Source organism: Helianthus annuus, chromosome 7, assembly GCF_002127325.2.
Source record: "Helianthus annuus cultivar XRQ/B chromosome 7, HanXRQr2.0-SUNRISE, whole genome shotgun sequence".
Taxonomy (NCBI): Eukaryota; Viridiplantae; Streptophyta; class Magnoliopsida; order Asterales; family Asteraceae; genus Helianthus; species Helianthus annuus.
Window position 1 is genome coordinate 146,283,198 of NC_035439.2, and position 25,252 is coordinate 146,308,449.

The window sequence follows — 25,252 nt, forward strand, 5'->3', positions numbered from 1 at the left end:
TAAGTTTTACATCAATGGACTTTTATCATCGTTCTGATCAAAAACCCTAAAAAATCTGTTTGTAATCTGAAAAAAAGCTTAACTCCGTTAAGTTTTTTTTAACGGGGGACCGGTGTAGAAAAAATAGATGAAAGGTAGGACTAGTGGGGGAATATTCAAAGATAGGACTGTAAATGAGACCTCTAGTTGGGATGAGTTCAATTCCCCTTATATTATAGAAGATTTATAGAAGATTTAAAATATGGATCTAGTGTCTGCAATGTTTTTCCTTAACAAAAAATAAATAAATAAAGATAATTGCTATGCAAAAGAATATATAGATAATTAACGGGAACATAGTTCTTGTTAAGTTATCACATAAAATGCAATGTATATCCTCTAATTGCTATGCAAAAGAATATATAAATAATTAACGGGAACATAGTTCTTGTTAAGTTATCACATAAAATGCAATGTAGATCCCTAAGCGTGTTTCTAGTGCCAAATTTTACCTGTTTCCTGCTTAGCATTTTCACAACATTTTTAGTAATTGAAAAGGAAGGGATATGTACATGTAAATTAAGGAATAACTAGAAGTAGCACCCGGCGCGTTGCGGCCGGTTCTACTCACTGGGCTTCGTTGTTGCGACCATCGTGCATCTTGATACCAAACTAAAATCAAGAATACGGAATTGTTGTTAGTAGAGAATACACCAAGTTATCACCCGCACCTGCACCTCCACCTTCTCTGACGCAAAATTTGCAGTTTTGGTCACTTTAAAGTTTAAGCGATGTTAGCATGAACTAAGTTTTTGCTACTTTCTGCACAAAGAATAAAACAGTTTCAAACACTTAGTCAGTTTTCATTGATAAGCTTCTAGATATTTAAAAGAATAAAACAGGGTATGGAACTAACCTTTACATTAGGGGTGAGCAAATGCCAAGAACCGACCCGGCCCGATACCCGAAGTCAATATAACTTGCTACCCGAAAATAATACCCGTTTTAATACATCGTTTCCGGTTCTCCATCAGTTCGGTTCCATGGTTTTAGGGTAGGAGAACCGTACCTGATTTCATGTTTCACTAATTTATTATGTCTGGTTTCCCCTACAATCAGAGTGTTAAATCGTCCATCTAAATATATACATCAATAAAACGCCAAGGATTACAATTTACAATTTATTGAAAACATGATAAGTTGGTGAAAAAAATGCAAACTTTATGATACCATCAGTTTGTAAATGATGATTAGTATGTAGCTAGTAAACGGACCCGTTAGATGATGAATTACACACAAGAGCAGCCAAACAATTCAATAGATAGTAAGTCAATTCCTATTAATTCAAATGAATAATGGAGATAGTGATTCTGCCATTATATACTAAGCAATTAGGTAATTTAGGTTAGTTATAATTAAGAAAACAAAATCACAGATGTGCCATAGCCCAGCAGCCCCATCCTATTATATGGTATTTTCGGTGTTCTTTTGGCATTTTGGACCAACCCGACCTGACCCGAACCCGAATGAAGGAGAAATATAAGAACCAATCTCGGTATTTACATGATACGGTTCGGTTCGGTGTCGGGTTTTTTTCGGGTTTGTCTTGGTTATTTTCAGTTCGGACCAAATTACGCATCCCTACTTTACGTACCCTTAAAATACTTTACGAATTCACAGTTTGCACACCATGATTCGGCCCCTAGCCCCCGATACGTACCCCAAGTCACTTGAGCTGTTTATGATCTTTTCTCGCGGCCGCTACCATCACTTATAATGGTTGTTCAGAAACCGTTAGCAGCCCCAAAACACTCCCACACAGCTGCCAAAGATCCCCCCTTGCTGTTGCACCAGTACTCACAATTCGACCCGTAACGATCTCAAGACTGTACCTTATTGCACCTCGATGTTGTACATTTGCTGTTCTCTAGTCGTCAACCCTACTATCCAATGTTAGTCCATGACCATTTGCAGCCCCAAAGCACCTCACACGCAGGCACAAACAAACCGGGATGCTGCTGCCCCCATTTACCAGCATTTGCCTCCGAAACCAGCTTAGGATAGGATCCATGACAATGTTGTCTCATTCGCTGCACTTTTATGGCAGACATATGTTGGCGTTTGGCATTGTAAATTGACCACCTTTATCACCCGATTCAAGCACCACACCGCTGTAAGTCTGTAACAACATACTACAGCCGTCGTCATGTTTTTCACCGCATCAACTCCATTTGCCGATCATACCTTTTTCCGATAGAACTGTGACAAATTTTTTGGCTATATAATTCAAACCTTATATCCACATAAAAGAAATGGTGCAAAACAAAAGTCACCTGGAGCGCCGAGATGAACTTTTTTTAACCTGATACCCAAAGGCAATGACAACTTGCATATACGTATCATAATGCGAACATCATACTTGCCGCAACTGCCCTAGATCATGATAAATCAAGATTTCAACGTAGTTCTATCAGATGGCTAAAACAATTATTCGGATCCAATCTCAACATATACCACACGTGTTTCATCAAATAAAATTGAACATACACATAAACAATAACAAATCAACGAAACGATACCCGAAAGAGTATAATGAGGCGAGCAATCGGAGCGGTGCAGGTTTTACTAACGGCATTGGCGACACAACCGACGATGAGTTGAGAAACCGCTCCAATCTACGACCAGTGATGTTGTGACGGTCTATAGTGTTGATGCGCTCTGAATATGAGTTAAACATAACAACTTAAAAAATAAATCCTAAAAATGAAAAATTATATATGCTTAAGAACATAAAAGATTACATAAACACAATTCTTATTTAAAACGCAGTTTATCATCAACATATTATCAAGAATGATACAATGGTTACCTTCAGGTGGTCGAATCCTTTAAAAATCAAACTTGTACCATGCTTATATTACTTGTAACCACTTCATCCTTGACCTGTAAGATACCAGCTAACTTATATATATACCAGCTAACTTTTACAAAAAAAATTATATATACCAGTTGACATCTCCCAATCACATCCAATCCACAAATCAAACTAAAAACCCACATCAGTTTCACAGAAATATGAGATAATCAAAAACCCTTAGACGTTAATTAAAACCCTCGACGCACAGGAAAAACACAAATCGCGTACCTTGCCTTTAAGAACTTAGACAGTGAAGCTCAGTCTGTGACTCACAATCGACCACAACATGAGGGGTCAATACGATTATTTGAAAACCCTAACCTACTCAATGGGTGCAAACAAAAATACAAACCAAAGAAGAAGAATGCCTCGTATGGATTGACTGATTGCAGAAATACGAACAAAAACCCTAACTAATTCGGTGGAAAGAACAAATCAAGGTTACGAACCTGTACAGTGAATCGCGAGCTTCGAATGTGTAATTTCTGGTGGCCGACGATCTGTGGTCTGGTTGCAGTTGCCGGAACCCTACGGCCGCGCCGCGCTCTCTCTCTCCCTCTATATGTTTCTCTCTCTAAACATCTCTGTACGATATAATGAACGGTGGTTTGTGGAAAGGCAGAAGCAAGGTGGCCTCAAAAAGCATGAAGAAAATGGCTTAAGCAGATGGTACAACACAACATAACAGACGAAACACTTGAAGCACAACTTACAACCTATTAAAGCATAAACATGTTGCAAATTAGAGTATTATATAATATAAATCCCTTAGTAACATATATACTGAGTCCATTTATGTTATTTTATTTTTATATTTATATCAAATTTTATAACAATACATGAAACGTTAATTATTTAATTTTATAGTTAGAAAAAAATTTAAGCGAATTTAATAAAACTATAAAAAAAACTTGATTATTACTATTATTATTATTATTATTATTATTATTATTATTATTATTATTATTAATTGCAATTCCTCCTATACTACCATCGTCAACTAACTTAACAAGAAAAAAATTAACTAATTATTTTTCAACGAGTAAACTGCCATTTTGGTCTCTGAGGTTTGGGCAGTTTTGCCACTTTAGTCCAAATCTCAAACCTTTTACATCTGGGTCACTGTGGTTTCAGTTTTGTTGCCATTTTAGTCCATAAGTGAAATCAGCTCAAATTCCTCAAATTAAATCCTTATGTTTTGTCCTTTTCTTCAAGGGCAATTTGGTCATTTTCTCTATAAATAAATACAGGGACCCCTAGCTCTTGACTGATTCAGTCATTTCCCTTCTCTCGACTGAAGCAGCCACCATCTTCAAAACCAAACCCTAGCTCCCTCATCTCCTTTATCTCTACCTCTTGACTGTTATGGGTTGCGAATCTGGGTTGCAGAGCGGGTTACCACAACATCCCCACTTCTTCTACCTCCTTTCTCTCTGCCTCCAATTTGCCCTAAATCTAACCCCTGCACAACACTCTATTTTCTAACCCCTGCACAACACTCTGTTTTCTTCAAAAATAAATCATCCATTTTATCACAGTTCTAGTGTTGGAAAATTAAAAACAAAAGGGAAATTGAAATTCAAGATCAAATTTTCACTTATATTCGTTACAGGGGCTTTGCAAGCTTCCTAAATCCTCGCAGGTCAGTCGGCGAAAAATCACCTGTATAATTCTGGCTAATTAGAAAGTTTGAAGCCCCATTTGAAATCTGAACATCCTGTAAAAAAAACATTAAATATTAACTTCGTTGTACGTATGTGTTGTAATTTAGATATAACTTAACGGATCTTGGTAGTATATGTGTCTTTTATATTATTGATGAAACAATGGTTAACCGGGCAGGGTTAACTCACTGATCTTGTCAAGAAGGGTTAATCCTTTCTTCCCGAGGATCGTTGACTGGATCACCGGTGGGTTGATCTCCTGCACAAGGAAACAAACCGTGACTCATAACAAGGAGGATGGGGTGGGGGGTGCTCCTTGTTACCACTCTCCGGCGTGAGAATCAGTAATCTGCTTGGGAAGCAAAGTATGATAGTAGTAGTAGTGAGAGAGTTGTGAAGAGATACCTCAAACCTGGTTTGGGGTTAGTATTTATAGCCGAGGAGTGAAGGAGGAGGATGATGGACAGACTGACGACGTGCTGCACCTTTGCAGGTGTGTCAGGCTTGTCGGGTGTGGAGGTTACGCCACGTCAGTCTGTTACTTACGTAGCCCTGACAGATGACTGTCATTGGCGCTACTTGCACTGGTGTGTCAGTCCCACTTGTTGGGCGTATAGGATGCGGCGCGGACCGCATCGCTTCCTGCGGTAACATCTGATGTTATCGCGTCTCTTGCTTGTGATCAAGAAATACGCGAGATGCGGTGCTAGCCGCATCGTCGCCTGTGGTAACTGTTGCTGTTATCCAGCTTCCTTGTATTGATAGAAGTGTTCACTGGACGCGGTGCGAGGCCGCATCGCTGTGAATACTTCCGTTTTCATACACCCGATGTGATGTTATGCCGCATCACTCTACCGTTCTAATATTCCAGGTAAGTCCTCCTCCATCACTGGACAGATTGGATTCAACCACTGTGTCGATGCGTTCCCGCATGGACATAAGTAGGTTGTTAGCTAATGGGGGTTTTGATAAGGGTAATGGTCACTCGTCTTCTCCACCTGCACGGTGGGATCAGGAGTCACATCAAAAGGTGCCGCAGGCTCCTTTGGCACCTCAGGCTCCTGTGGCACCTCAGGCTCCTTTGGCACCCCTGCAGGAAAATCAAAGAACGAAAAACCCGCATCTTGTGATTCTGCAATGCAAAGAGCAATAACTATTAATACAACAGATTGTGCATGCAAAACAATGCAGAAAGTTAAACTCACCAGCAGCAACCGCAGGTTTCTTTTGCACGGGAGCAGCCCTTTTCGACTGCAACCTCCGACGTTTCGGTTCACCACCACCAGCAGCCTTTTGCTCTGGTTCTCTCTTCTCCCCAACAACGGGGGGGGGGGACCTGTAGCAGTTCCACCTGCAGCCGCACCGCTACCTAGAACACCCAAACCCTCAAGGGTATCAGATACTACCACATAATCGGTATATCTGCGATAACTGGATCGATAGGTACCTGCGGCCTGAGACACCGAAGGAAGGACAACTGAGCCTTCAGCCCTCCCCTTACCACGACCCCGCGTGGTTTTCTTCACCTGCTTCTTCTCTACGTACTTCTTGGGGATGCGCTTTTCAAACTTTCCCAAGTCCCCAAGAATAGCTGCATGGGAGAAATCAACAAACAAATTACGAAGGTAAACTGGGAAAACAAATACAACTTAGAAAATACCTTTTGCACCTTCTGGCACGGGTGCCTGCAGCACATCACGCTTGGGTACGCGGAAGTTGCTAAATATTTCCAGATTAAAACCTTCCCGTAACCCAACCGGAATTAACTCAACTCGGCCCTCGAAATCGGGCTCAAACATCCTCCACAAGCCGACCGCATCCACTGATATAACACATGCATGCATATTACTATAAGGATAATGAAGCAAGGAAAACAATAAAGAGTAACAGGCTTACCACCACTCTTTTCCCGCAAAACGGGCCTTGCCTTCCTGTCCGGCCTAGTAAGCATCATCCGCAACACCCACAGCTGGTTGTTGTCTAACTTCTTGAGTTCAATAGGCCGCAGCCTAGAGAACCAGTCCACAGTCTTCGCGGTGGCAATAGGAATGTCCTCATCAGTGACACAAATATTGACATCCCGGAATGTCATATTGGCATATACCGCACAGGCTTTAACAAAGAAGAACTTCTTCTTCCAACCAGTCACACCCTTAGGGGGTGTCATCAACTTCAAACTACCGTGACGTTGAGTAAAAGAGAAAAAACCGGTGTTTACCGTCAACTAATAAAACCGCTGGAAATTCTCAACAGTAATGGGCAGCCCATGAGCACGGAAGGTATACTCAAACTTCCTAATTCGGAACATCCCAAATGGACTAAGTTGCGAGATATGGAGATGACAGTTCTCCAAAACTTCCGCAACAAACACCGTCACCGGCAACCGAAGGTTGCCTTTGGTGAAAAAATCGGCCCACATTGTAATATAACCGGCCGGAGCATCGGCACCGGTGTCCCCCTCTTGTGGGTAAGTAGCCTCCCAGTCGTCGGCCATTTGAATAGTGGTCATCAGGTTTTTAAAACCACTCTTTGACCACTTCAACACCGGTAGCCCACCACCGGCAACATCAACGTCATCATCTTCGTCTTCGTCAGCCGCCACTACCGGCTGTTCAGGGTTCTCACCCTCCACATTGTGTGGACTTGATGGTTCAGCCATGTAACAGAATGTAAGAAAGAAGAAAAATGAGTTCGAAAAAACTCAGAAAACCTCACCGGCAACTTCAAACAATTGATCGGAGAAGACAATGGAACTTTCTCTCACCGGAAAAATTTTCAAATTTTTGAACGAGTGAGAGGAAACCACGAACGGTTTCCCCTTATATACCCATCGCAATTAATGCGGAGGGAGAAACTGAATCATCACGTTCAAAAAGAGCGAATTACGCGACACCACGTGTCAAGCGCCGATTCCGCTGACGGTTACCACGCGCGCGTGGCCGCCACGCGCCTGACAAGAGAGACCTTTACACTCCTTGCTACAGTGCATTTAATGCCTCGGGCAGTGCAAATGTCCTTTCATTTCAGCACATGCCAGAATGATCTCACCAACTTCCACTAACTCACACGTGAGATCAGCCACATATGCAACAAAAAGCGACTACATTATCCAATTATAAGCGGCATGCGGTTTCTGTCACACCCCCAAATTACCACCTAGGGTATGTCCCTATTGGAGGTGCAACGATCCAACAAAGAGCCACCAATCATATTAAACACAAGTTATAATGTATTGAAATACCCAATTGAGAGAAATATATCGTTTGAAAAGTTAAACCAAAACCAAAGTATTGAGCGGAAGCATAAAAGTATAAATGTATAAATGTATCAAAACCAAATCAATGTAATTGTTTATCATGACCATAACCACTCCAGCAGCATCAGACGGCAAGTTCCCAAGTTCCTTCAATAATTACCTACAAGCATGTAAACAAGTGTGTCAGACTACGCTGGTGAGTTCAAGATTTTGTTAACAAGTTATGTTACCATATGTATGTTAATGTGATTTAATGTTGCGTTACGATGTTGCTCATGTTAGATACCCTAGGGAGTGTGCCCATGTGTATCCGGGGAGTGGGTACCCCTTAACGATCGTTTGCTATGTTGCCTTCGTTAGATACCCTAGGGAGAGTGCCCATATGTATCCGAGGAGTGTGCCTCTAACAACCATAGCCCTATCCAGATAATTAGTTCACGTCCGTCCTTACGGCCCGGTGTGAGGTTTCCCACCTAATAGCGCTATCAACTAATCACCCCCATTGCCCTCCAGGCAATAACCAAAACCGATTAAGTTATTTACCCAATGTTTCCCTTCCAAATGTTTACCAGTTGTCCCAAACCACCGGGACGCATGCTTGAGAAAATGCAATGAACTCACCTTGATTTGCTCGGCAGAATATTTCACTTGTTTTAGTTATTAAACTGGTCACACCCTATTATTCCATTTAATCATTAGGCTCATATTCAAATACGGTCACATTCACCAATGAATAACACATAGTACCTAGGAATCGTGTAACAATCATAACATATTTAGATGTTTCCTATTCAACACGAGAGCCATTACATATCCAATACATCACGTTCAACATCTCATAATCACAATTTAAGTGTGCGGTTTCAAATAAAGCATGCGAATAGAAACTGTATACCCCATCGATATTATTGTGCGACATGAGTATTTGTGTGTGACCCATCAAATTATAAGCCCACAACCGAGCATATTATCAGTTCAACTTCCACGTTTATATTAACCATTATAATTACTACTCTAAATTAAATATGAGAATGAATATTTCACGTGATGCTTACTGACACAAACCACATCTCGACCCAAACATTCAGCTTTTAACTAATCGCATTAGAATTTCATTGGACCTCCCTCACCATCTCACATGGGCCGATATCCCCTTTTGGGCCGACATCCCTATGGGTCTTCGTTGGGCATAAGGGTGACAAAAACACCTTGTGTTTTCGTTGGTGACATCAACATCAACAACAGTCACATCATTCAACACTAAAGATCATCATTACATTACCATAATCAATCACTTGACACCATCATATGAGCCTCAAATAAATGCATGGGTAGTTACTGCTGGCATTCAATTGTATAGACTTTATTGATTTACACAATCCTATGCAGACTCACATGGCTACTGCCATGATCACATGCAAATAATCATCATAACAATCTGATATCATTGAGCATCAAATCCTAGTTATGATCTAAACATTACTCATGAACAGTTAATTCAGATCACATATCCATCGAAATTAATCTCAGCATAACATTCAATTCATGTAGATTTAATTATTTATCATTCATCAATACAATCCGAGTCATCATCTACGTGCCATGTAACATAATCATCATCCAGTTCAATCATTAAACATATATGCGTATATCATCCAGCCGACTAACATAACATATCACCTAATCGACCCTATTGGTATGTTAATCTGTTTTCAAAACCTGATCACATTCATATCATCAATCCTAGAACCCTAGATCGATATCATGCTTCGTATACAGTTACGTAACCGAAAATCAAGTATACGAAGTCAAGAACAAAACATGTAAATCATTCAATCAATATCCAAATACTAACCGTAATCATTCATTATAAAGCGAACATCATAATCTAGTGAATCTAGTAACAACGATTCATTCCCTTCATAATCATTATGAGTCGTTATTCTCATGGCTCATTGATCAGTAAGTTAATTAATCAAGAATACGAGTCACGAACTAACCTGTTTACGAGAGGAAGGAGTGACGTGATAAGCAAGAGGAAGGAAGACTTCGAACTCTAGGGGCTGCTGTCGCGGTTTAGAGAAAAAGGGTGTGGGTGTTTAGGGTTTGCTATATTTGTGCAAGGAGATTCTGTGCCCCCTGATATGCATTCACGTATACATAAGTTAGAGAAGAGTGGGCCATGACCGATTGGGTTTAAAGGGAAAGACTGGGCTAAGAGTTGGGCTTAATGTGTGTCGTGTAATATGTGTTGTGTGCTTATCACTTGTGCAATCCAAGTGTTTGCAAGTGTTTTGGGCCGCAAAACCCATCACTGTGTGGACCAAAGGTTTAATGTGTTTGTTATTAATAATTGCGGCCTACTAAATCCTTAGATGTGCAACATATACAACCATGTCTTACGTTTTAGGGAATTTATTAAGGTTACAAGACTAAATGACACTAATCTCTGAAGTTCGGGTTGTCACATCATCCCCAACTTGAAAGAAATTTCGTCCCGAAATTTAGCATGCGGTTACTGAGGAAGCTAGTTAAGTTACGTTGATTCTTGGTTTCCTTGGGGTGTCACATCTCTGGTATACCGCACCATAACCCATACCGCATGTCGTTTTTTTTACATACCCCTAAAAATAGGCAAAAATATATATCTCCACACTATAAGGGGGTATAATACCTATCCGCACTACCCACGAGCACACGTGGAATATGCGGAAATGACACACACGAGCCCGTTCAGGTGTGTCAGATACTCAGAACCAGCGTTGTTCTTTGGACTGAACCACATCTCAGAAACAGGTAAACCGCATTGCCTTCATTCTCTTCAAGCTTCAAATCCCTCCTATCCGGTTCACAACCACAGAGGGTGCATAAACAACTTCTTCAACGAGAAGAAGGAAGGGAATATACGTGAACTCACATCAGCAACCCTGACTCCTGATCCTTCAAGGGCCACATCCGAGCAACACACCCGTTTCAAGCGAATATCGGGTGATAAAACCGCAGACACTCACAAGTCACTGCGGACACAACCATAGCTTCCGCAAACGGTTGCTACGGAAGAGCCACAACTAACTTCACATCGAGGAGCGAAACTACTTCAAGGAAAACTCCTCGGTATTGGAGCGTGAAGGAAGGTGCCTAAGGAAGAGATGCGGACGAGATCCCCAATGATCATACGAGACCTTGTCGAACAACAAGTGATCGAACAAGCGGTAACAAGTCTGCTTATGACTTTGTTACCCTACTTGTAAGATGGATAGAATAAACAATGGTGGGCATTACCATGCCTATGACCATGTTTATTTGACCATTATCCAGAATCACATTGTTCGACCAAACATGGCCAACAATGACGCAAGTACTCAACGTTGTTCCCACAACCGTGGCCAACAATGTCAAGCAACGAGGTAACCGCAAAGGACGTGCGGTTACTAGAGAGCTAATTGGAAGAACATGAACACCCCATAAAAGGGATCATCATTTGATGTCCAATCATGACATCAGAAAACTCTCTTCTTCGTTCACCACCTCAAATGTTGGTTCGAAGTTTGTGCACACCTTCAACCACCATCTCAGAGATTGGTTCGAAGTTTGTGCATAAGCCCAGCAGGGTCTCAAGGTTGGTTCGACACACCAACAGGTGGCACCCAACCCGAGGCTGAGAATTTCGCATCAGACGAAACATTTTCACCGGTACGGAAGAGGCGTCAAATGACCCTTCCAGACCTCCAGCTTGATTTACAAACAGCAAAGACCATCCACATGGTCTAGGATCTTCTCCAAACTCCAAACTACCTTCTAAACACCATAGTCCAGTACTCCTCCCACATGCAACTTGCATATGGCAGCAACACTAGACTGGGGGGACTTGAAGGGGTATGGTCCCAGATCTCGCGTCAGCATCGACCGCGAGTGACCATTACCCTTATCAAAACCCCCATTAGCTAACAACCTACTTATGTCCATGCGGGAACGCATCGACACAGTGGTTGAATCCAATCTGTCCAGTGATGGAGGAGGACTTACCTGGAATATTAGAACGGTAGAGTGATGCGGCATAGCATCACATCTGGTGTATGAAAACGGAAGTATTCACAGCGATGCGGCCTCGCACCGCGTCCAGTGAACACTTCTATCAATACAAGGAAGCTGGATAACAGCAACAGTCACCACAGGCGACGATGCGGCTAGCACCGCATCTCGCGTATTTCTTGATCACAAGCAAGAGACGCGATAACATCAGATGTTACCGCAGGCAGCGATGCGGCCCGCACCGCATCCTATACGCCCAACAAGTGGGACTGACACACCAGTGTAAGTAGCGCCAATGACAGTCATCTGTCAAGGCTACGTAAGTAACAGACTGACGTGGCGTAACCTCCACACCCGACAAGCCTAACACACCTGCAAAGGTGCAGCACGTCGTCAGTCTGTCCATCATCCTCCTCCTTCACTCCTCGGCTATAAATACCAACCCCAAACTAGGTTTGAGGTATCTCTTCACAACTCTCTCACTACTACTACTATCATACTTTGCTTCCCAAGCAGATTACTGATTCTCACGCCGGAGAGTGGTAACAAGGAGCACCCCCCACCCCATCCTCCTTGTTACGAGTCACGGTTTGTTTCCTTGTGCAGGAGATCAACCCACCGGTGATCCAGTCAACGATCCTCGGGAGGAAGGGATTAACCCTTCTTGACGAGATCAGTGAGTTAACCCTGCCCGGTTAACCATTGTTTCATCAATTATGTTGTTAAATAATAAAAAGACTTGCAAAATAAAATCTTGAAATATGTGATACTAATTACCAGAAGTGTATGACTAGAAGGATCGAAGATATTATAGTGACCAAAATCAAACTGATTCACTAACGGTGGTATCATCAAGCCAGGCATGTTAACCGGCAGGAGGTTGGTGCAGTGACCACACCGGACTGTCACTGTCTTGAACAAGCTGGTGCAAGGAACACTCACCTAAAGTTCATAAAAAACAGTTAATGGTGATGGTGTTGTGGGTGGGATATTGTATAAATGGGTGAAAAAAAGAAATGACCAAATTACCCCTGAAGAAATGGACAAAACATAAGGATTTAATTTGAGGAATTTGAGCTGATTTCACTTTTGGACCAAAATGGCAACAAAACTGAAACCACAAGGATTTAGATATAAAAGGTTTGAGATTTGGACTAAAGTGGCAAAACTGCCCAAACCTCAGGGACCAAAATGGCTGTTTACTCTTTTTCAACCATTTTTCAACCATTTGATATTCTCATTTCTTACTCATTCTCCATTAAAATCATTTAAAATATTTTAAAAAAGGAAAAAGGATTTTCATCTGGCGTGATTATTGGAGCAAGAGAAATACCATTTTGTTTGTTTTCATACTCTAAACTCAAAAAATACAATTTTTTATAAATATAAAAAAACAAACAAATAAAAAAACAACGGATATCTAGCTAAGGCTTACCTGTAGCTTAAGGACATGCATGTCATGAATTCTTCCAAAAAAGTGTCACCAGCTCACACCCAACGCGTTCTCTATTCTCCAAAACTCTTTTCTATATCACAATCCTATTGTATATATGTGTATATATGTATATATGTATATATACACACACACTTCAATAGTGTTCTATGTGTTCCTCAATGGCAGATCTCCTAATGCCTAAGCTTATAAATCTGTTATCATCTCTTCTCCAGCGAGTAGCGGAATCTAATGATCTAAACCGCTCGTTGGACACTCAGAAGTTATCGATATTTAATGCTTTGGTCCGGCCTGGTATAAGCATCCAGCAGTACTTGGAGCGGATCTTCAAATACGCCAATTGCAGCCCGTCGTGCTATGTTGTAGCGTATGTTTATCTTGATCGGTTTGTGAAGAAACAACCATTGTTGCCGATTAATTCGTTTAATGTTCATCGATTGCTCGTTGCTAGCGTCCTTGTTTCGATCAAATTCATGGATGACATGTGAGTGTTTATTTATTTATTTTTATTATTACTAGATCAGAAACCCATTCATTTACACGTGTTGAATAATTGAAATATTCAATAGTTAATAATGAAGATTTTAGAATTATAAAACGAGATTTCAAGATAAAATATGATTTAACTTAAGAAATATATTATGTAGAATGAAATACAAGAAGCGGTAGAAAGACTCTTGGGCTTACAGAATTATGACATGTGACGCGACCAGTCAGTTAGTTACTTGGTTATTATGTATAGATATTTTTTTGTTTTTTTGTTTTTGTTTTTTTTTTTTTTTGTTAATAAGGTTTGTGTAAGAATTATAACAGGTGACGTGACCAGTCAGTTAGTTATTAGGTATAGATAATTTTAGAGTTAATTACTGTTTTCGTCCCTGTGGTTTGTCAAAAATCACTATTTCAGTCCATTAATTTAAAAATTGCAATTTCAGTCCCTGTAGTTTCACTTCCGTAACCATTTCAGTCCACTTCGTAACCATTTCAGTCCCTATACTTAACAGAATAAATGGCTTGAAATGGTTACGAAAGTGAAGCCTCAGCAACTGAAATGATTATGAAAGTGAAACCACTAGGACTGAAATCGCAATTTTTAAACTAATGAACTGAAATAATGATTTTTGACAAACCACATGGATGAAAACAGTAATTAACTCTTTTTTATTTTTGTTTTTTGTGTTTATAAGGTTTGTGTAAGGATTAAATGAGTGTTTTACATTCCAGATGTTATAACAATGCATACTATGCTAAAGTTGGAGGGATATCAACGGCTGAGATGAACTTGCTAGAAGTTGATTTCTTATTCGGATTGGGGTTCCAATTAAACGTGACACCAAACACATTTTATGACTACTGTATGTATCTCCAAACAGAGATGATGACGGGGTTGACGGGGTTTCCTCCTGTGTGCTCACCTCCACCGGTTCCTACGATAGGCGCGGATCATTGTTCGATCAACGATGATGATTGTCAATCTCAACATCATCAACCACAGCTAGCTGTTTAGTGAGAAATGGTGATTATTAATCAACTAGTAAGCTACATTCCAGCTATAAGGATTTTTGGAGATCAGAAATGTGGGTTGACTTTACAAAAAAGTCAACATTTCTCATTGTTTGACTTTTGTTGACATTGTATGATTACATGTTTAGATGTAATATACATCTATCTGAGGTTGGAATGGCTTACAATGGATCTTTTGTCCCATTTGACTCGTTTGTTTGATCCGTTTAGTTATTAAATCGTTTTTTTAATCTAAATAGCGTAAAATCGTAGCTCAAATCGACTGATCCATAAATAAATAAATGTCAAAATGCTAACACTTCTAGTAAACTTCAATGATAAAAAAAAAATTGTATATTAATTTCGTTGTGTAAGTGCAAGAAATTGATGAATGTTAAAAACAGGAGTTAAATGCCATTTTAGTCTTTATGGTTTGAGTTATTTTGCCAGTTTAGTTCAAAGGTTCATTTTTTTCGCCTGTGGGTACAAAAAAATTTCACCGTTGTCATTTTAGTTCACTGGGTTAACTTCATCTATTTTTTCTGTTAACGAGAAGGACAATTAAGTCATTTTATATGTAATTTTGTTAACACAATGGACTAAAACGGCAACGGTGAAACCTTTTTGGACCCACAGGCGAAAAATGAAACATTTGGACTAAACTGACAAAATGACCCAAACAATAGGGACTAAAATGGCATTTAACTCAAAAAAACAAAACCATTTTACATTCTTTCAATTTTTTTTCTATTGGAAAAATAGGTGAAGGGATATTTAATGTGAAACGGCGAAGGGGGTTTTCATGACTTTTTGATGGTCTCATGTGACTCCATCACACTATGAGCATGTTAATGGAATCATGTCACATTCTTATTCTTAGGACTATATGAGGTGTAACACATTTTAACATCACATGAAAGTAATAAGATTTCCGATGTTATATATAACCTTTTTAATAAATATGTTGTGTTCGAATTGCTTGTAACCAGTTTTATCAATATATTGCGTTCGGGTTGACCTGTTTGTCTCATTTAACTAAACGGGTGGCCACCCTATTTACGACCCATACCGATTATCTACAAACTAATAACCTGCTTAACATGTTTACAACTTGATACTACCCATTTACAAACCCTCAACCTATTTGACTCATTTACCTAATTTCAATAAAAAGTAGTCTTGTATAGCTAAAGAGTGAACCAATAAGATGACTGGTCCAATGTTCAAAACACTGGATATATGTTAAAGTTGTTTGATATAGCAACAACTCAACAACATAAACCTTTACTTAACAGATATAACATACCAAAAGCAAACTTCAAAACAATACAAAGTTCTTAAATAATCCAAGATAGGATACATGTAAAACCGACGAAAACAAATGACTTTAATCCGGTAGGCACAGAAACGACTGAATTAGGGACAAGTGATGAAGGTTTTTTATTTTTCGAAGGGGTGTTAGTGGTGGTGGTGGTGGTGGTAGGGGTTGTAGTAGTAGTAGCAGTAGTAGTAGTAGCAGTAGTAGTAGTGGTGGAATCGCCACCAGCCTGCGGCTCTGGGGCTGCTGCTACAGGCCCTTCTGCCGCTTTTCCATCGACAACCACGTGTAGCTTCATTCCAGCATAGCAATGTAGCCTGTTACCGCATACAAAGTACCTATCACCGGGCTTTGTCAAAGCGAATGTTGTGCTCCCATTACTACTACTCGGTTGTAGTACGTTGGTCGTGTTGCACCCCTGGTAACTGTCTCGGTTCACCTCAGCCACACTATGACTTGATGAAAATTGAAACACTACAAAAAGCACAAAGATATGAATTCATAAGACAAAGTCACAAAACAAAAGTTCATATTTTGTTATTTTAGTACCAACATATTTTTTTAGAAATAGGATACTAACAAAGAACATCACCGACGACAAAATGTTTGTCTTTGGCCCATGAATCGACGTCGGTGCTTATGTCCCAGCCCATCGAGTCGCCAACCGTGTAGGTTGTGGCTAGACATCTTGTTGCAAAGGTAGTGATGGTTAAAAGAGTCAACAATAGATAAACTATATTTGCCATTTGTTGTAGATGGCATAGAAGATGAAATGTGATTTTGGTGTTATTTATATCAAGTTAGATTACCTAATTTCTTGAAAAATGGTATTTTCTAATTTAACTTTGGTCTAGGGTTGATGATCTATTTGGAAACAATGTATGTATGAGTGTGAGTGTGTAGGTAAGAAAAATATTATCCAATTTCAGTCAGTAAGTGTTAATGTTGTTAGTCAAAAGATTAGTGATTTAGTGTGAAGTACTTTTATTTCTCCTCATGTAATATCTTATGATACTTGTTCATTCTCCAACGTTTTGTAGATTTTGCAAGACAAAAAGGATTTGATTCATGGCATAATTGGCTTTAGAATTTCAATTCAACATATCTTATTTAGATTCTTCGATGTCTTATCGAATTTTCAATGAAATGTCTTGTTTAGTAAAGAGAAAGATTTAACTGACCCGTTGAACATTAGACGAGAACAGATAGCCTCCTCACCATGTCCTTTGGCACACAAGTACAAAAGGTTGTGTGCATGGTACACGTACCGGTTTTCATTGGTTGGCTTTGATGCACATGTACAAAAAGTTGTGCGTCAATCCGATGGAAATTCCCTTCAAGGTGCTTGCTTCCACTAGTGGCGGGCTGGCGAAAGGTCCAAAGGACAAGTAGCCGGGGGTGAGTCAGAAAATCCAAGAATTCCATTTTCCTTCTTGTGTTTGTTAAATGCTCACCATATAAAAAAAAAAGATGAATGGTTATATAAAAAAAAAAAAAAAAGATCAAAAAGAAATTTAGGGGTGAAAAAAAACGGGCTTGTTAACTAGACTATCTATTTAAATTATAATAATCCTAGTTTTGGTTTATCACACAGAGGGTATGTTTGGCATGGAGCTTTTAGAAGCTTTTAGGAGCTTCTAGCTTTAAGCTTTTAAGAAAAAGCTTCTAGTCAATAAAAAGTCTTGTTTAGTTGAAGGAGCTTTAAGCTTTTAGGTTAGGAGCTTGAAGCTTTTTGTTGAACGCTACTACTAGTAGCGTTTAGAAGGAGCTACAAGCTTTTAGGGAAAAAATGACTATTTTAACCTCTAAAAATAGGAAACTTTTTAATGCACAAACTTTCTAAATTTTTAGTTATGTCCATTTTGGTCATTTTACACATTTTATTAAAAGCTCCAGCTACTCTACCAAACACCAAATATATCTAAAAAGCTACAGCTACTAGCTACCAGCTACCAGCTTCCAGCCACCAGCTACCAGCTTACAGCTTCCAGCTACCAGCAACAGCTATTTTTGCCAAACATACCCAGAGTCGTCCACACTACATTGTACATTCTCAAGACTTTGCCTTTAAATTTATATAAAAGTTCTCGCATTGAAATGGCGTAAATGATGTAATTTCAATATTTGTTTTGTTTTGATGTAATCTTGTAGGTTCTAGCTTGTTGCTAGAATATATATATATAACTTAACTATATCGCTAAAAAAAAAATTTAATTTCCTTTATAAACCTTTTTCTCTTTTGAACTAGGGCTGACATAACGGGTTAACCCGATCTGTTAAGACACGAACCTGAATCCGAAACACGTAAACATGAACACGACACGAAATCTTAATTATCGTGTTAGATTTTTGAAACACGAACATGGACCTGTTAATAAACAGGTTACACGAAACAACCTGTTAAGACACGAAAAAATTACCAACGTATCATACGACATGTTTAAGACACGAACACGACCTGTTAAGACACGAACACGACCTGTTTAAGACACGAACATGACCGAATTGGGGAAGCTGTAAACCGAATAGAGAATGATGGTGTTTGTGAGAGAGATTTAAAAATTAAGGATTGCATTGTGAAAAAATAATCGCGTGTGTTTGTGTATAATTCATCTCAGGTACCACGATTGATAACCCCCTATCCACACTCACATATAATATTTTTTTAATCTTTTATTGTAAAAATGTAACGGGTCTTAACAGGTTAACGGATTTTAACCTGTTTAGACACGAAACCTATAAGGTCTTATCGTGTCGACCTGTTTTATACAGGAAACATGGTCAAAATTTGAACTCCGTAATTTTTTGGATTTGCCTATTTTGGAATTTTTAAAATGTTATTTTCTGTCTAGCGCAGAGAATCCTAGTTTAAATATAATTTTATTATATTTAATTAAATCGTTTAGTCTACTTTAGAAAATATTTCTTATTACATCGTTTTAGTCTACTTTAAAAAATATTTCTTTTAACAACTTAAAATTGCTTCTAATATAATAACCAAAATTACAATAAAATTGCTTTTGTGAAGTTTCAACAAGAATTTTACAAATTAATTTTCATTACAACTTTATAACTAAATTAAGTGTTTGTAGTTGTACACCCATTTGAGGACTAAAATCCAATTATAACCAACACATGATGCTCTTTATTTATTCATCACTAGAAACCAACTTATTCAACATGATGTTCTTTATTCAACACCAACTAGAAAACACATGAAATTACTGCATAGATTGTCATTACTTATTATTACATCCACATATAATTAAACACACAATTAAAACAAACAAAACCTCTAATACATTTTATTATAAACCCTCAAAGAGACATCATGATCATACTCCATCCTTGATTCAAACATAAGTACCTACTCCCCCTCCGGGTCCGCCCGTATGAACCCCCGCGGTTCCATAATGACCCCCTCGGCCCGCATGCTCGCCTCGGTCCTTAATATCCCGCGCCTTCGCTCCGAGCCTGTGCGACACCTCATCCGACGTATCCGCACCACTCGGCTGCTCCCCGGTCACATACCGATACATCCACGCCAACACCGTCGCCGCGGCCACACCGAACCCGCCCGACGTCAAAAACCCGCTGACCAGCAGAAAGACAGCGATCAGCGCTGGCACGAGCACCGGGCTAAATATGACCAGCACCGGTGTCGCCAGTGTCAGCGCGATCACTGTCCCAGCGAGCACCAGGCCCGCCAGGACGAGAAGCGAGCCACCGACAGCTGCCGCGGTGGCCGCTTTCACGACCTGGTGGGCCCGGGGCTCGTTCCACTGGCGTTGGGACTGTGTGGTCCAATGCTGGCTTTGGTGTTGTGGTTCTACATGCCAACGTGACTGTTGCTGGCCTTGTTCTTTGGTGTGTATGTCCGTCATTTTGTGGTGGTGGACGGTGGTAATGGTTGTTATGGTGGAGAGGGGAGCGATGGTGGGTTTATAAAGAGGGTCGGAGTGACACGTGTCTGAAGGGTGATGTCACGTGTACAAGATGATTGTCATTTGACGGTTGCATGCTTTATCTTGAAGGCACCTGGCTGAGTGGCTGGCTTTTGTCTCATAATCTTGTTTTTGCTTATTTGTTGGATCTTTATATTTGGGCTTACATGCATTAAAGTTTGCTGCAAATTGGGCCGTGATGGGCTTCTACTTTTTACAATTTTTTGTACAAATTGGGCCGTGGCAGGTGACTCTTTACATAACCATTGGGTGTCAGCCCAATGGCCACCAGCCCGCATTCTAACCCGGAGGTGGCGGGTTCGAGTCTTGCTCGTTCCCAATGCCCCTACGGTAGCGGATTTACCCCAGACTCAGGCTTGCTGGGTGGCGGTCTGCGAGGTGGGATCACCTCGACGGTTGGGAGGACCGTGGAATATCCCCCCCCCCCCCTCTTTACAATGTATTTGGGCTTAGAATATTTACGTAAACCGGTTCAAACCGGCCGGTTGTACGGTTTGAACCGTTCGGTACACCCGGTTGCAATGTTTTAAAATCCAATTTTTATACCGTACTGGGATGGGATCAGAAACGGTTTAATCAAGTGTATCGAGCGGTTCAACCAGGTGTACCGGGCGGTTTAACCGGTTTTAACGGACGGTTTAACCGATTGTACCGGACGGTTCAACCGGTACTAGGGGCCGATTTGAACTGGTTTTTAAAACATTACCCGGTTTAACCAGTCCGATACACCTGATTAACATGTTTCCAAACCTAGAAAATATATAGAATTTTGGATCCCTTCTCAATGCAAATACTTTTATGCATACCCCATCACCTTGACCCATGGCATACTTTAGTCTAGTAAGATGATACACACTATCTAATAGTCCGCCTAGTCACATTAGGAGCGGAGATAATTGTAACCATATACATATAAAATGATAGTAATGGAATGCTAATCCCATGGTTAGATTTGTAAAGCCTCTGTTCCTAGGTAATCAAGGCCCAAAGATCTATGAATTGATACATGCTTAACTATCCAAGTAGGCAAATTAGCCTTCATCTGCTTTTTTGTATAAGTATTTCAGATTGGGATATTGGCCTCTAATAATCACAAGCAGACGTCATTGGTCATTGATAGTCTCATCTTTTTTTATTCCCACTGGCAGTCCCACATTTCAACTATTTTTCCTCCATCGGTACTCAGTTAAAAAAACTTAACGGAGTTAAGTTTTTTTCCGAATTACAAACTGTTGTTTTAGGGCTTTTGATCAGAACAAGGATACCAGTCTATTGATGTAAAACTTACCTCGAAACGGTGCTTCAAACGACATGACTTTATGACTTTATGATGAAAGTTCTGAAGATTGAGACATGACTTTTTATTCCATACAAAGGAGTTTAAGAGGTTTGAAATTTTTACGCCAAACTTAAAGAACATGCGTTGAAGTCAGCAGGCACAAATTACCTCTAAGCAAGTTGTAATTTTTTTTATCATAAACTTTTCTTTATGTAATATAGATACTTTTGCTCTCTTAAATCTTATCTTTATCTTTGCTTGCTTAAATTATTGTAATAAATGTAGTAATGACGACTTGTTAGCTATTAAAGAATATGTGACGAAAGGTTATTTGATTAAATTAGTCTTTGACATTTTTCCTTAATATTAACTATTATATTCAAGAAATCAAACCAACAACCTATGCTTTTTATTGATTAGCTTAGTACTCATGTATAAAATATTTATTCCCATGTTATCATTATCAATATATAAATCATAATGTGTACTCCAATTAAATTTAATGTATTTCCAGATAGAAGAATTACTTTTATGCATGAGAAATATATTTAATTGATTTATTCAGGTGGAAAGGTGGAATCTTTTTTATTTAAAAGTTTCAAATTTCACTAACTTCTTTCTAGTTTTCTATGTCCTCCTTGTGTAACATGTCCCACATTGTCACATTGATAATCTATACTATATAATAAAAGAAACCATTTTGAGGACACTTGTCACTATTCTAGACCATCATTAATTTTATATAATTATTATTTAATTTAAATTATTAAATTTAATATATTTCAAACATTTAATAAACTACGGATAAAGTTCCATAAAATATCTTATTATTATCTATATTAATTACTAGAGTAGAAATTATATCTTAATTCCTTAATTGTAGATAATTATTATATAATTTAAATTAGGGTAAATTACGATTTTGACCCCTGTGGTTATATCACTTTTACCATTTTAGCCCAAAAAATAATTTTTTAACATATGAGCTCCCAACGTCTTTTTCCTAACCCTTTTGCCCCCTAACGTCTTTTTTCTAACCCGTTTGGCCCCTAACATTTACTGGATAGGGTTAGTGTTAAGGGCAAAAAGTGTTAGAAAAAAAAGACGTTGAGGGCTCAGATGTTAAAAAATTCTTTTTTGGGCTAAAAGGGTAAGAGTGATATAACCACATGGGTCAAAATTGTAATTTACTATTTCAACATTTTTTTAGAACTAATAAATTAATGCCACTATTATTTAAATAAAACTTAGGTTATTAAATGTATTTTCACATGACTGTTAAAACTTGTGAGAAAGTCGATGATACAGTTTGTCTTCTAATAGATAGTTCCAATGCTTTCAGATTTATAAACTTGACAAACATCACAGGTTTTGATCATACATGACACATAATTTTGTTTGGATGTCAGAAAACCGTCTTAAAAATATTGTTTTATAATTGTTAAATCTTCGTTATTGACTATTTGATTTTTTATTTACTTAACCCGTGTAATACACGGGGTTATAACCTAGTTTGATATAAAATAATAAAAAAAACACGTTTACAAAATATTTATGTAAAGGAAATTAAAGTTAAATAATTCTAAACTTATATTCGTAAATGTAATATCATGTAGTCTATAATAGATTCTATTATAAGTGACTCTTACTTTAGTTTTTTCAGGGAAAAAAATTATGATTGTTATTTCTTAAAGAAAAACTTGTTAATTAAACAATCCAACACTTCTTTTCTAATCAATTAAAATGTTAAGAAACATAAATGAAAATTGACAGTGATTATAAATATTTTTTTGCAATTGTTAGCAAAACATGTTGATTCTCAAGTGAATCTATGTCATTATTTTTTGTTGATAATTTTATCTTCTAAGATATAAAAAAAAAAAAAAAAAAAAAAATTGATGTCACATGACATTGGTTTTCATAAGATAGATTCATCATATTAAATAGAAATAGAAATAAAATGTGAATAATGTGGAATTTATTTATACACATTCGTCCCCACAAAAATAATTATACTCTTATTGATAATTCATTGCTTTGTCTTTAACTATGAATATGATAATAGCATCCACCTAATAGTACCCACCTATAGCATTTTTAAATTAAAGAAATGGTTATATAAAATATTAAGTTTTAAGAAAGCTTCCAACTTGTCATGATCATGCTTTAAACCTTTAAAATAAAGTTGAAAACATTAGAAAACTCTTTCACCCATCACACATTATTTGTAATAACTTGTAATAATATACTCACAAAAAAGGCACCAAGTAATATGGTGGCAATTTTCCATTTATGACCCCAAATCTTTTTACATGACCCTTTCTTGAAGCAGGGTAGTTTTGGTATTTACCAACCCAAATCCAAATATCCGATAACACCCGGGTCGTGTCGGGTCGGGTTGGCAAGTATCTTTCACATTACCCTTGGCTCATAGGCCTCATGTAGTTGCACTTTGGCAACACAAATATGAAATATCTATACTTTTCAACTTAACTAGTAACGGCTTGAGCCACATTTAATGATCGGCTTTGCACTTCCGGCTCAGCCGTTAACACTTTTACGTTTCTTCTTTTAGGGGAGCCACTTGATGAAGCCGAAGTTGACGGCTCGGGTGACCTTCTTTTTGACGTCACTCTAACCGGTTCCGGCTCATTCAAGCCAATCCTATGTGGAAAGTTCAACAAAGCCTTTGAGCCTCGCATCCTATATGCGGCTATATCATAAGCCGTTGCGGCTTCCTCAGCCGTCTCATACGTCCCAAGCCACACCCTCGCGCCACTCTTAGACGGGTCTCTTATCTCCGCCGCAAACTTCCCCCACGGTCGTTGCCGAACTCCTCGGTAGTGTTTTCCCTTCGCCCGAGCCGCCAAATAAGCCGGCTCAGTTTTTAGCTCATTTGGCTCAGTTTTTAATTCAATTGGCTCAGCTTTTAATTCTGTCGGCTCAGCTTTAACCTCTTTACCGGCTAAATTAAACGGCGTCCATCCAACACTAACCGCGTCACGCAATATACCATATATCACCATATCTTCCGAATCATCAACTTTTAACGGCAAGTCACCCCAATTTTCCGTTAAGCATGGCATGAGACTACTAAAACTTGTACTCCGGCAAAACACTGGAATTTCGCTATTTATCACAGGAAAAGCATCCAAGCCGTACGATGGAATCTGCATCATTTTATAAAATGCTAGCGACGCAACTTGTTACTCGTCTGCTGTATTGGATTGCTATTTATATATATAGATACCTTAGAAAAGTGTTTTGATTTATAAAGTGGGCTTTGGATAATATTGAAGTGAGAAGAGGAAATTAATGAAAAGATTTTGGAAAAACGGAAGATGATGTTGTATTTATATAAGCATGGATATGAGGGGGTCTTTGTAGATATTTTAAAATCTTGGAGGGGTGAAATGAAAGTTTTATAATGGGTGTGGTGGACAAGTGGGCAAGTTGAAATGAATAATTGAAAAAATAAATGTTTATTTAAAATCACGTGGTGAATGTATTGGACCATTTTAGGTGGTGACGTCATGGCTTGACGCATCAATATATCATTGAGGTTTGGTTAACCACATATGTTTATCATTTTAAAGAAGAATATTATGAAGATATTGTTAAATATCATAGAAAAATCATAGTATAGTTATATTCAGGTGGCATAGGATATTATGAACAGTATTTATTTTTTTCGTGTTCCTATATTATTGGATGAAACGTCATTCTAAATGTCATGAGAAACATGCCTTTGATCAATGTATCACATCGTGTTCGTGTTTAATGATTAAATTAGTGGGTTATCATTAGCACTTTACTGCGATTTAAAACGTAGATAAAGATAAGGAAGTAGCGAGCGTGATGATAAAAAAACAATGTCATAACAATA

At 38.7% G+C, this 25,252-nt stretch overlaps 4 protein-coding genes and 1 long non-coding RNA gene across 7 annotated transcripts; 1 reads left to right on the top strand and 4 right to left on the bottom strand.

The window, feature by feature from the left end:
- Positions 1-373: 373 nt before the first annotated feature.
- LOC110869167 lies at positions 374-3,497 on the bottom strand. 3 transcript variants are annotated; one of them, XR_004863006.1, is made up of 7 exons: positions 3,346-3,497; positions 2,849-2,922; positions 2,559-2,697; positions 2,313-2,407; positions 1,634-2,238; positions 896-1,048; positions 379-801 (listed from the first exon to the last, which is right to left on the bottom strand). It is a non-coding gene; the product is annotated as an uncharacterized LOC110869167 (long non-coding RNA). The 3 variants fall into 3 exon arrangements; XR_002552972.2 differs by having other exon boundaries at positions 374-801; positions 896-2,238; XR_002552971.2 differs by having other exon boundaries at positions 374-801; positions 896-2,238; positions 2,313-2,412.
- Positions 3,498-13,426: 9,929 nt separating this feature from the next.
- On the top strand, positions 13,427-15,061 carry LOC110869165 (cyclin-U4-1). Its single transcript, XM_022118454.2, has 2 exons — positions 13,427-13,785; positions 14,526-15,061. The coding sequence occupies exons 1-2, from the start codon at positions 13,451-13,453 to the stop codon at positions 14,806-14,808; spliced, it is 618 nt and encodes a 205-aa protein (XP_021974146.1). The 5' UTR covers positions 13,427-13,450; the 3' UTR covers positions 14,809-15,061.
- A 906-nt stretch (positions 15,062-15,967) lies between these two features.
- On the bottom strand, positions 15,968-16,883 carry LOC110869164 (blue copper protein). Its single transcript, XM_022118453.2, has 2 exons — positions 16,703-16,883; positions 15,968-16,596 (listed from the first exon to the last, which is right to left on the bottom strand). The coding sequence occupies exons 1-2, from the start codon at positions 16,866-16,868 to the stop codon at positions 16,142-16,144; spliced, it is 621 nt and encodes a 206-aa protein (XP_021974145.1). The 5' UTR covers positions 16,869-16,883; the 3' UTR covers positions 15,968-16,141.
- A 2,410-nt stretch (positions 16,884-19,293) lies between these two features.
- Positions 19,294-20,052, bottom strand: LOC110869166 (oleosin 1). The gene has a single exon (XM_022118456.2). It carries the CDS (start codon positions 20,004-20,006, stop codon positions 19,476-19,478), a length of 531 nt encoding a protein of 176 aa, XP_021974148.1. The 5' UTR covers positions 20,007-20,052; the 3' UTR covers positions 19,294-19,475.
- A 3,470-nt stretch (positions 20,053-23,522) lies between these two features.
- Positions 23,523-24,692, bottom strand: LOC110869163 (ethylene-responsive transcription factor 2). Its single transcript, XM_022118452.2, has one exon. The coding sequence runs from the start codon at positions 24,543-24,545 to the stop codon at positions 23,856-23,858; it is 690 nt and encodes a 229-aa protein (XP_021974144.1). The 5' UTR covers positions 24,546-24,692; the 3' UTR covers positions 23,523-23,855.
- Between the last annotated feature and the right edge of the window lie 560 nt (positions 24,693-25,252).